Genomic DNA, 13,059 nt, shown 5'->3' with positions numbered 1-13,059 from the left:
AGGAAATTGTTCCGCCTCACAGCATTGATATCCAAACTAGAACAAATATTCTAAAGCGTAACGAAAAAAGACCGTGTGGAAGATATGGCTGATTGCCGATATACCATTCGGTTTTAAGAAAAACACAAATCCAGATGACACACATCGGAATTTAAGAACCCCGAATATAAATAAGTAATAAGTAGTTTTCATTGTGGTCTTTAAAGGAGAATTTGGCAACGTTTGTTTGTCGGGCTTCTTCCAAGACTCCTTAACTGTACAAACAAACACCCTTAGGAACGTAATTAAGTTGTATCACCAAGAGGTCCTCGAACCACCACCAATCTTCACGGGTTGATTGGAATGAGTGCAACTTTGGCAGTGCTGCTTTGACGCTTTTGAGAACCTCCTCCGCTCTGCATCACCGGTATTCCTGAATTCATAGTTACGGCCACATTGATCACGACCGTCTACCCTCCTGGCGCCCTATCTCATTTTGCTTCTTCATGTTTTCTTTTGGACATTTGGATTCCGGTTAATCAGAGGGATGGTGTCACCCTCAACAATGTAATTTTTGCGAGAAGACGTAAGTTATTGTCAAATTACTAAAGGTTTCGCGGTCCATGTTTGTAGATGGTTTTTTGGGAATATCCCGCGTCAGGTTATTAAAATGGCCGACGTTTCTTCTCCTATTCCGGACACCTCATCAGGGCAAATGACCGTGTTGTCTTTATAACTCCAATTCCTCCTGTGTTCCAATAACTCCTCCACTGAAGAAGAATGAAGACATTGTCGTCCTACCCGCGGATAAAGGAAAAGCTACAGTCGTCATGGATACCGAGGAATACGAAAAGAAAATGAAGGGGTTATTGGAAAGCGGTCCTTATAAAAAACTAAAGAAGGACCCAACGGGGAGCATAAAACGAAAAACCACTGAGTTGATTAAGAAGATCATTGTCGACTCGCAAATACGGAAACGCATAACACCTCAAGACCCGAAGACTTCTGTGATTTATGGCTTGCCTAAAATACATAAGGAGGGTACTCCGTTAAGGCCGATCATCAGCGCCATAGACTCTCCCACTTACCAGCTGGCGAGATACATTGCCACATCCTTGCAGATAGAGGTCGAAAAAGCGAACTCTTATGTCAAGAACTCAACACATTTCCTCGACCTCATCCAAAACGTCAAAATGGAGATGGACGGCATCTTAGTCAGCTTTGACGTGGTGTCCCTCTTCACCAAGATACCGAGAGGAGGAGCCATTAGTATCCTCCGGAAGAAATTTGGAGAAGACACAGCCAACCTGGCAGAGATATGCCTAATGACGATCTATTTCAAGTGGAAAGGCGAATATTACGAGCAGACAGAAGGGGCACCAATGGGGTCCCCCATTTCTCCCGCTGTGGCCAACATATACATGGAAGATTTAGAGACGTCAGCTCTAGAGAAGGCCCCCTTCAAACCGTCGATGTGGTTGCGGTATGTAGACGATACATTCGTAATTTGGAGACACGGCAGAGAAAAGTTGGAAGAGTTCCACCTCTATCTTAACAGCATTGACGAGGATATCAAATTCACGAAGGAAGTGGAAAGCGACGGGAAATTGCCCTTCTTGGATCTCCTCATCACAAGAAAAGAAGACGGATCCTTGGGCCACACCGTCTATAGAAAACCAACAAACACAAACAAGTACCTACTAGCCGGATCACATCACCATCCAGCTCAAATTTATGGAGTGATGTCCACAATGATCCACCGATCAATCACTCTCACGGAGGAGGACCACAGGGCCGAAGAACTAAACAAATTAACGAACATACTTATGAAGAATGGATACAGACGGAGAGAAATAAGGACGGCCATCTCCCGCAAATTAAGTAAAAAGGACTCGAGGATGGAAGAAGAAAAGACCGAAGAGCAGCAGAAAAAAGCCTTCCTGCCGTATATTAAAGGGGTCACGGATAAAATATCCAGAATACTACATAAACATCAGATAAAAACCGTGTTTAAGCCACGCACGCAAATTAGAGACATCATTCGAAACGTGAAAGGAAGGGAAAAATTGGAAACGGAGGGAGTATACCAATTAAAATGCGGCACATGCGACCAAGTGTACGTGGGTGAAACTGGACGCACAATAAGAACCAGAGTGAAGGAGCACAGCGCGGCGATTCGACTGGGCCACGCCGATAAGTCAGCAGTCGCTGAACACGCCGCACAAGGACATACCATCGATGTAAACAACCCAAAAATTCTCGCCAGGGAGAAATACTTTAAAACGAGGATTTTCCAGGAAGCCTTAGAAATCAAAAAACATAAAAACAACTTCAACAGAGACAACGGGCAGAAGATCAGTGACACATGGCTTCCGGTCATTTCCAGAAAAACAAGCTTCCAGAAAACTCACTACCACCACCCACCCCCTATAAATCGATGCGAAATAAAGACAACACGGTCATTTGTCCTGATGAGGTCTCCGGCATAGGAGAAGAAACGTCGGCCATTTTAATAACCTGACGCGGGATATTCCCAAAAAAAAACATAAATCTACGTAAGTTATTGTTCAACGGTCTAAACTGTTACCTAGATCAAAGAAACTCGACTGCATTTCCAAATAAATGCGCGCTCTCATTTTTCAAGGAAAATCTTAAAAGCTAAGCTGACAGAGGAGTAATGGAAGAATAGATTATTTATTTTTTGAATTATAACTTCATCTATTTACATATATTTGAGTTTACTGAAATAAATATATTAAATAAAAAAAATAGTTTAACTATACCCTATTCATACTTAGAATAATCGAATGTTTGAATAGAATATTTGAGTGCTTTGAGGTCACAAAATGGTGGACCCTTTTTCATGCAAAAGTTTACATAAAAAAGACAGCTCACTCGGAAAGTGGTCACGAGGATTCTCAATTAGAGCATTCACTATCTATTTCTATTATCTCTAGATTATTCATTTCGTGAAATTATTGGAATGAAGTTAGCGGACCCGAGAGTAAACTCCATCATTTTTGTACGGCGGCCCATCGCGGCCCCGCGCCGAACGGACCTTCAAACACAGTCACTCCTTTGCATCGTTCAAGTCGCGTGGGCTCATCGAATTCAGCATTTTTAACTCCGTATGTTGCCTCTGACACTCGAAGATTATATGCCGTAGACATTTCGATCGAGGCAGTGGATCAGCGCATGCGCAGCTGCAGTTAGTTTGAATTTCTTGGGATAATTGTCGGACTGCAAATTTTGAACGTTTCTGGAGAGGGTTGTTTTTCAAGAAGGGTGGCCACTGTCCAAGGGTTTGACCCTTCCCCAGTGGAGGGGGACGCCAAAAGAGAGGAACGCCGCGCTGCCGCCGCTGACTGCATTATTCAGCGGCCATTTCCAGCGGCGCCAATCCTTTAGGAAATGCGTTTACACAGAGTTGGTTTTCGGCGAAGCGGTTTTTTGACCGTGTTCTAGTGAGCAGTGCAACCTATCGCATCTGATTATCTGGCTCGAGGCATTGTTACGTATTCCTTGACCCGGGTCCCGGACGTGGCCGCGGTCTTGGTCATTTTAGTAACGCAATACCTCTACTTTCGGGTGAGTAATTTTTTTCATCACCAGCAACGAATCATTAACATATAGACGGCGTATTTTTCTCAAGTTTTCAAATATATTTTACAGTCTCCTCTGGCTTTTTTTACCACGCGAACCAACTGCTCACTAACATTTCAGATTAATATCGTTTTTCTTTTATTCTTGGTTTATAATGATCAAATTTCCTGAAATGTTGGCGACTATTTCCCCGGCCGTGTTGACCTCACATCAAACGACGCGCCTTGAGCGAGCGGATTGAAACGAAGGGACAATTGCATCAAAGAATAGCAAAGAGAACATTTGAATGAGATAACAGGTGGAGTGGGGGTGGTGTGAAGGGCGGTTCCTCTGGCAAATGGCTCTCACATTTCTCAATCACCAATAATTTGTGCCTGTATTTCCAACGTTTCAAGAAAAAGCTATTTTGAGCTTTTGTCTGTCGACCACTGCGCCACGACGTGCCATTGCCACGGAGCAGGAGAATTAAGATGAGTGCAACGGGAGGACACATACACAAATAGTGCGCACTCCCCCTCTTAGCAACTAGGCATTGAATCCATTGGCGACGATTCATTAAATTGTGTTTATCTTGGGAAGTAAGGTTAAACCCATATATCGATGGCTGTTCTAACAACACGAATCTCAAAAATATCAACTTTTCAGGGCAGCAAAAATACGATTTCCTTTTTAAACTGTAGGTATGTAATTTTAATTGACATTAAAAACCAAAAATACATAAATATGAAAAAGAAGCATACATTTGCAAACAAAGAGTTGTTTTTTGCTTTAATTTTATTCATCATTAACAATATTAGCAGTATTATTTCAGACCGGCCAAATTTAGAGATACGTGTTGTTAGAACTTAGCCATCGATATGTTGATTTAAATGGGCGGTTTAGCCTCCATTTCTTGCGGTTCAAGAAAAAATTCCCAAAAGAACTTGACGCGTGTTTTACCTGAAATATTATTCAATGATGGAAAATCTTGTCGGTACAATGAAAAAGTGTGTTGACAGTGCGTTCAATTCTATCTAGTGCCACGTTTGAGCGGAATAATCCACTGCCATCTATCGGCTGATTTTAAATTTACCCACTTTGAAAAAATCCAACTCCCTTATTCGAACGATAGCATTAAAATATGGATGTAGCTCAAACTTGTCTTTTTATGTTAATGAAACAATATTTTACAGTCTACAGCTAATTTAAGCAAGAAAAGCAGTCGTTTGAATAATTTTTGATCAATCAAGCCCAGCACGTTTATGGCCAACTGCAATTTTCATGCTTTATGCATATAAATTTTATCCAACATTTAGCAAGTATGAGAATATATATAGTTCTCGAAATATTTTCAATGAATGGGGTCAATTCACCACGACGTCGTCCCTGCATTTCACGTTCCTTGCTCCAAAAAACTACGCACACGCACGCAGCCATTCCCTTGTCCGTTGGCTGTTTTGATCGCATTGCCATGGTTGCATTGCCGTCCGACCTGCGCTCCCCTCCCCCCTCTCCACTCCACACCCCCTCCCTCCCGTGGCCTGGTTTTTCGCATGCATGCGATCGGGTGAGCTGCACGAACCCCTCCGTCGTCTCATTTTCCGATCAATTTGGCAGTGGCCTGCCTCGCTCTCAGCCACCTCCTGTGGTCGCACTCGCGGGGGAGGAGAATTGCCACCTGCATTCTGGAGGCTCACTCGAAGAGGGTCACAGTATTAACGGATTTCATCGGAGCTTAGAATCACAGGACACTATGAAGAATCTTGATGCAATATCGCTGTAGATGTAAGTTGACTGAAATATTGGACTGATAGTGATTGGAAATTCCAATTGCCTGTCACATGATTGCCTTCAAAACGTGAAGGGCTGGCAAAGGATATGAGGGGACTGATCCCACCGCTCAGACGATAAAGGAGACCTGCTTCCGCTAAAGAGTTAACGAATGCCCGTCCTCTTAATTCTAAGTTGGCAACGAGGAGAACCAATCAATGCGTAACTCATACCGTAAAGACAACACACACCAGTGGCCTATTTACAACGCTAACCATTAATCTTGGCGATAATTCGGCGAAAATCTCCAATTCACCCATTACATGGCTCAATGCGTCATCATCGCCCCACAATAAAATGGAATGGCCACTTTCCTCGCCGGGAAGTGGTCCACTTAGAGAGGGTCAGCACTAGCGATGATACTCAAATGCCCACCTCTTACGCACCTGCTGCTTTGACTGCACCCTATAAAGTCACCAAGGCGCCTACCAAACCAGTGAGTTCAGAATAAGGATTAGTGCAGACTAATGACTTCTGGTTTGTCTCGTCCAATGACCCTAGAATGAATCAGGTGAAATGTTACATTTTTTGATTAATTGAAATGAAAAGAAACAGTGGAATCACATGACCATGAAATTATTATTTTCATGGAACCTAGCAACTACGTTTTTCAAGTAACAGGCGAGATATCCCATTTTGAGAACCATTTATTGGCTATGCCTCTTCATGCTCAGCTATAAAACTAAAATGAGTAATTAGTTCAGGTTTTACTTTGTGGGGGTTTGCGCTATCCATCACTAAAATAACTAGGTTTTAGTTATCAAACATTTAGCACAAGCACGTGTAAACAGCGAGTGCCATCTATTGAGTAACGAAGTCTGAAGTGGTCGGAATTCAAATGGTGATGGGTGGGGCTAGAAGATTACGCGTATGAAAGGTAGCAGGCACGAGGACACGAGATAATTCACATAACGAGAGAAAGGGAGCAATCAAGATCGATGAACACTTGCAATACAGAATAATGAGGGGATTTGCTTGCTCATGAAGATTCAGCTCTTAATCTGAAATGAGGCACGGCTTCAGCTTTGCCATAGCTGCAAGCGGTGAAGCGACGGAGAATCGGATGGCTCACTCCTCTCACCCTCGTCAGCCCTCTCCCAAGACAATAGTAATAGCTGTCCTATTCGCCTACGGGTCTCTCCGAATGGCCGCTCTTCCCTTCCTTTCCATTTTTCCTAGTCTATTTTTCCCCGCCATCAATTCCCTCACATGGGAATCCGCCCGTGGGTGATCCTTTCTTCCTTTCCTCCTCACCCAATCGTCCGCCATCCTCGTCACCCGAGCACCCCCCGTCCTCTTCGCATGCGACCACACCATCGCAGCAGAGGGCGAACCTTTCATCCTCTCTCCCGCGCACACATGTCTTGGCTTTCTCTTTCTGACCGAATAATATCGCACTGGACAGAATTGCGGAATAAATAAAACAACAGCGAGAGGCCCAACTCATTTCTCTCAAAATTACCGCGGCTGCAGAGTGAACTTGGTCAAAACACGCGGCGAGATGATACAGTAAGATTGGCAAGTGAGCCACAACTAGTAGTGAATTGCGATTAACTAATGAAGCGATGTATTTGGAACAGTTCTCGCTTTCGCTAGTGGCTTATCGTGGTGGAAACTGAGGTCACCAATGTACACGCTTCCGGACTAACTAACTTCCGGAGTAACTCAGCTGCATTGTTGTTTGAAAATGTTTTGAAAAATTTACAATAAGTGAGATGAGACGTTCAAAAACATTTTTTTATGTTTTTAAATTGTATCAATATGCAACGGACAAACATAAAAAATTCTTTGATCTTCAATTGGCCCCTCTTGACCTCAAAGACGGCTACCACTTGGTGTATATGCATATATTTTTACGATCTACATGGTGGAACCATTTGGTTTCAATTGTAAAATTTATTCGTCAAACTATATGATTTAATAGAAATGAGATCAGCATCTAGAGATAACTACTATCCATCATGAGAGAATTCAAGATGGAATTAGAAAAATTGCGGCAAAATAAATTATTTTCGGGAAAACGTTCCAACAGCGAATAAATGTAGTATACAAAGTAAAATCATAAAAAGGGATTTCTGAGCATGGCTGGCCTGTCTCTGCGTTCATATCGTTGGTGATGTGATTGTGGATTCGAAAGGACAGAGAACATAAATAAAGCAACATGCAGTGAAATACTAGTGGTTGAACAAATCTATATGGTTAAAATACGATAAAACAATTGTCGTCTAACTGCTTTTACTGTTTTCCTAATTATATGCATAACCTCATTTCATTGTACTACATTAATACAGAATGAGTGCTTTCAAGTGTTCATTGATGGAGATTTTGTTTTCAAAGCGACCCGAAGCGAATAATGATTCGCCATGACAAGGCAGGAGGATAGTGGTCACTCCAGAGACGAAAGACAGCGACCCACCCGGCAGCCAATCAGCGCTCCTCACGAAGCATGCGGATCCCATTCTGCCTCTCAAGTGAACTTAACATCAGAATCACTTCTAAAAGTGTTTTGCACTGTCAACGACCTCCAAGCTCACGACACGGAGGGAGGAAGCACGTATAGTGCACTCATGTGATATCCAGCCAACACATTCCTGGTCCAAATCTCAAATTTGTTGCGCTCGCAAACAATTCAGGGAAACAAGAAGAAAACCGATGAAAATTTTCGGGTAAAACAGACTTCAAACTTCAAACGTTGAAGTAGAGTAAATCCTAAATTTTTGCATTATAAATCGGAAATATGTGTAATTGTATGGGTAATTAATCTATCTTACTCACTGCATAGTTACGGAGGCGATTTTTGTACCTTTGCACTGGGAATTTCGATCTGTTTTTTAAAATGGGCCAAAATGTGTGCGGTCCACATTGCAAAAGCGACCCAAAGCAAGCGAGTCCTTCTCCATTTAAAGGCGGAAAATGCTGTTCAATAACTATGTATCTACCAGGTCTCCTGTGCACAGGAAATGGACCAGTTTGAACACATTTGCATTTGATGCCGAAGAATTCATGCCACAAACTGATAAGCTACAATATTGGTAAGGTTTCTTGACGTAATCCCCTTTAAAGAAGAGAAAAGGCAAGCATGTACTGCGGTTGCATGCAAAGCTATAAAGGGAAATCACTTCTGGGTCGGTGCATTTTAAGCTATCAATTCGATGGGAAAATGGTGCAGTCAAATGTGGCTAATCTTGATTTAAATACCAATAAGAACTTAATGAAAGACACCTATTTACTTAAAAAATTGAAAACGCTTATCGGAAACATTCAACTACAATACTGTAGTTGTAGGTCGAACTTTCAAAGTTATGGTTAGAAAATCCGAACGGAAAATAAAAACCGATTTGGGACAAATGATAATTTGTTTCATGAATGCGGGCTGGAAAGTGCTGGCCGTTGTATTTCCCTCCGATAGCGAAAATACCTTATTTGGAGCACGCTCCTCTTTCGCTGCATTCAAATTTCAATATTAAGACTGAATCTGACGACAGACTGGACGTGACCTTCCCTTCCTTCTTGTTACATTTCCACAGCTGATTTAATAACAGCTATTTCGAACTTACGATAGACGGAGGACATTGCAAAGCACTGAAATTTCTTTCTTTCAGAACCACAGTGGCAATGGATGAGGCCAGTCCACGCAGCCTAAGGACAGCATTGGAAGACACGCCCGTTTGTTCATTCCGTGATCGGCGTCTCACCCCGACTTGAGACTGTTCTTCATCCCTGTTCATCATCCCTGTTCTTCATCCCTGCTCTCCATTGCACTCTCCTCGAAGTGTCGCAAGTGGGGTCCGACTGGCACACGCCCACATCTGCACCCGAAACTTCCCTCTCCTTCCAATCGCGCTTTCTTGAGCCCACTTCGCAGGGTGCTCCTGAAATCTGGACTAACCTCCTCTCCTCCGTTTTCATTATCCTCCACCCCGTCATTTGCCTCATTCACCCGCCGTTCTCCCAAAACTGCTCCAAACTCCGTTCTTAAAATTGCGGCTCTAGAACAGTCCTCTCCTAGGCCACTTTCCTCCATGGTTACTTCGCCCCTCAGACTGTTCCTTCCGCTATTCCTTCTACTCAGCTCGCCTCCATCATCAATCCGCACGCCTCCGTCTTGTTTAGTGGTGCCACGACCACGAGGTACCTCTTCCTCCGTATCCTAAATACCGCTTCCATGAAGAACCTTGACTAGCAGACCTTTGCATATTCTCTCCAGCAGCGTGCTTTTCTTATCTTTTCTCGACACACTTGCTAATGGCACTTAGATATTGCCACTCAAAATGTAAATGCTAATCGGTGTGAGAGTGACCGGAAGTGGAATGAAAACTGTCAATCGACCTTAATACGTGGGAAAGTTTGGCAAATGGTCGATCGAGGGAGACACCGAGCTCTTGGGTCATTATTACATGGCAAACCGCATTGTACGTGCCTCATTCACCGCATCATGGAGGGATTTGGTCGGGAGCAGTGCTGAGGAAGCCCTTGGTCCGGGCTGGCTTTGGAGGGCCCGGCGTGACCCAGTGGGGATAGGCACGCATTATTCAGCCGGCGACACTCGGAATGACCCGGTGGCCAATTCCGCCCGGGCCCACGGAAAGGGAGAGGCCTCCGAGAAGAAGCTGGGTCGCCCGGGAGGGGATCAATATTGGGCGCGGGGCGCGCGCAGGCGCCGGCGCCGCGCGGCCCTGGCGCCCGCCTCTCCGCTCGGAGCGTAGAGCTCGCATGGACGGCGAGAGGGCCGGCTGCAGAGTGCAGAGAGGAGCAGAGCGCGGTGGATGCGGGCGCAGGGCTGAGAGGGGGTCGATGCGACCGCACGCCGGCCGCCAAGGCCCCCACCGGTGATGGCCTCCGAGTGCTGACCTCCCTGGCCGTCGTCATGGAGCAGGAGGCGGTCGGAGGCGGTGGAGGCGGCGGAGGAGGCGGCCTGGGGGCGGCCAGGATGGTGGTGTGCCTCATGGTGGCCCTGGCCTTCCTGGACCCGCGGCTACTGCGAACCAAGTACCTGGCGTCAGCCGCGTGAGTCTCCCCTTTTCTCAACGTCTCTTTTCGCTCCCGTGTGCTCCGTGCCCCGTGACGCCCACCCACAGCACGCCTCGCTAGCCATCCCGCGAAACGTCGGCCACTGCAGGTGCACCCGGAGCATTTCTCGAACGCGAGCGAGTGAGTGGCAACACTCAAGCAGGCGGCGGCGGCGGCTCTAAGTGTGGAGGCTCGAACATCTCCGTCCTCTTGTGTTATCTCGGGCCAAGTGCTCTCGAGCCGTCTCCGATAATAATCCGCGCCTCAAGTGCTCTCCTCGCCGCCATCTTGCCGCCGCCTCCATTTCGCTGTTCTTGTTGCACACACCTCACCCAGGGGTGGCACCCAACCCCTCGACCCAAGAGGCCTAGTCAGAGCCCACCTTTGTTAAGCTCCGGAATTGATGTCATTGCTCGCAACAGCAAAGTATTTTACCCATGCGATTTATATTCTTCCCACGGATATTTCCAGGAAAAAATTCACCAATTCGGCTACTTCGGAATGTGCTCCAAATGTCTACTTTTTCCGACTACCAGTGTCTTTAAATTTCAGGTCTACCAGTTTCATAATAAGGTCGGATTACTCACGAATTCAAACAGTTTTGAGCCAGGTATAGGTCAGTCACGAAGTCACCTTTCCTTGCGATTGAACGGGAACATGCGAGACGGCAGATTCCTTCCTTAGAATTGGAATTCTCTTAATTCTCATTTCAATTAGAAGGAAGTAAAACGAAAGTAATTCAGTTCATAGCATAAGTTACTGAAGAATATCCCTCAGATAGGCACAAAGCTTTCGCTCTGCAATCAATCACGGGAACTGAGTGGATTCTTATCTCAAAATTGCATCTATCAGTTGCAAACTATCAAACGAATGATAATCCCGTAGAGTCATGAAAGATTTTTATTGCAAGGCAGATTCAACCTGGGGTGGGCAAATTTCAATGCTCATTGCGTCAACAGGGAATAGATTGGGGGACACCGCGGAGCCCTGCGCAAAAGCAACTAAGGACCCGCTCAACAAGACACCCAGGAAAATCATGCACGACTAAATCCCGCCAAACACCCATCCAGAAATGTCTGAGGAACGCTCTCTTTACTCTAGTGTTCACGTAGACAAAAGGAAACGTAGAAAAGTAATCAATTGTCATTTCCAATGTGATCGAAAATCAGAGAATTCAAATGAATTACTCTTCCGTGTGTATCCAATATGTTCTTATCTACTTTCCTTAATCCATGATGCAATGGCAGTCGTTTGCGAACAAATATTATAAATGAATGCTGAATTACACATAAAAGCAGTTGTTCTGAAGCATTTTCTTCTGCATGGGCTTCGAGTGATGGTATGAAAACTTGAAGAAGAGAAAATCCATTGCAGAACATGAATAGCTATACATTTTTGATGGAAAATTATTTAGCTTATTGTAAGGGGCGATTTTTCAAGGAAATAAAATTCATAGAGAGATCATTTATATGTACACTAATTAGCCTCATTATAAGGTAATCCTAAATTTAAATTAATTCTTTTGAAATATTCATCTAATGATAGCTCATCAGTGGATTGCGGATTGCCTTTGTCGAAATGTTCCATTGTAATATATTTCCCGCAAGCATTCAGCCAATAAATGCGGACGTAAGGATAGAATTTCCAGTAAGGGGATTGGGCGGATCAGAGCGAAGGCTTTCGTTATTGATTGCACTCCTCACCTCCAGATTCAATAAAAATGTAGCCGTCCCTCAGTCATATATCGCTAATGGTAACCACGATGAAGAATCAAAAATTATAATAAAATGGAGATGACTAGTCTGTCGTCCACTAAAATCAATGCATGTGTCATTTATAACTTTCTGGAGCAAAGTACTTGTGCAAGTTCTGGTTAATGATTGGTCTTTTTGCTGGATGTATTTTTCGCACGGAACTCGCCTGATGTAGCGGCCACAGTTTGAGCATTCCAATACGAGAAAATTAATACCATTTCCTTTCAATTACGAATGCGACAATTCTGATCAGTGTGAAAGACAGGTGCGGAAACAACAAGCCAGGATTGACCAGCATTAGGTAAACATTTACCGGGCTCCCTGCGTAGTCAAATCAAAATTAAACATCCTGAACGTCAACATTGATCATCTTGACGCCAGCTATCATCACCCAAATTACACAAAACATTTATCAGTAGTACTGGCTTTTCGAATTCGGGACGCGGGTTCGAATCTGTGGTGACTGAATTTCTCAGTTCGTGCTTGAAAACACGCTCCAAAGAATATAAAGCAGTGTAGGTCGAGATTTAAAAAAATCACATTGGCAAATTAAGCCATTAAAAAGTGTTCAATATCTTTGATCATTAATCTTCCTCATACTTTCGGATAATTAGAATAAACGAAAATTATTCCTCGTTTTATCAGGTTTATTTATAACCTTAATGAAATGACCTCCAAACCCCGGGAAAATTTAACGCGATTCAAAACTAAAATTATCAACTATACCTGAAAATTTTCAAGTCAAATTGGCTGTCGTATCTTCCGATGACATCCAAAAAACGCACTCATTATGGATTTTTTAGCATGGTGTGTTCAGCGGGCTAATTGGCTTTTTCTTCCAAATAACGCTCTCATCTAATCGAAGAAAACGATCAAATCCAATTAGCAAGATGGCGTGAAAAAC

At 44.0% G+C, this 13,059-nt stretch overlaps 2 protein-coding genes across 2 annotated transcripts in view; both read left to right on the top strand.

The window, feature by feature from the left end:
* Positions 1-809: 809 nt before the first annotated feature.
* Positions 810-2,468, top strand: LOC124159604. The gene has a single exon (XM_046535528.1). The coding sequence runs from the start codon at positions 810-812 to the stop codon at positions 2,466-2,468; it is 1,659 nt and encodes a 552-aa protein (XP_046391484.1).
* A 7,647-nt stretch (positions 2,469-10,115) lies between these two features.
* Positions 10,116-13,059, top strand: part of LOC124158449 (gamma-aminobutyric acid receptor subunit beta-like) — a 108,057-nt gene continuing 105,113 nt past the window's right edge. The window contains exon 1 of the mRNA XM_046533536.1: positions 10,116-10,398. Coding sequence (XP_046389492.1) covers positions 10,259-10,398 — 140 coding nt within the window. The 5' untranslated portion in view covers positions 10,116-10,258. The remainder of the gene's footprint in view (positions 10,399-13,059) is intronic.

The sequence above is a fragment of the Ischnura elegans genome, chromosome 5, assembly GCF_921293095.1.
Source record: "Ischnura elegans chromosome 5, ioIscEleg1.1, whole genome shotgun sequence".
Taxonomy (NCBI): domain Eukaryota; kingdom Metazoa; phylum Arthropoda; class Insecta; order Odonata; family Coenagrionidae; genus Ischnura; species Ischnura elegans.
This window is presented reverse-complemented; position numbering and strand designations above follow the sequence as displayed.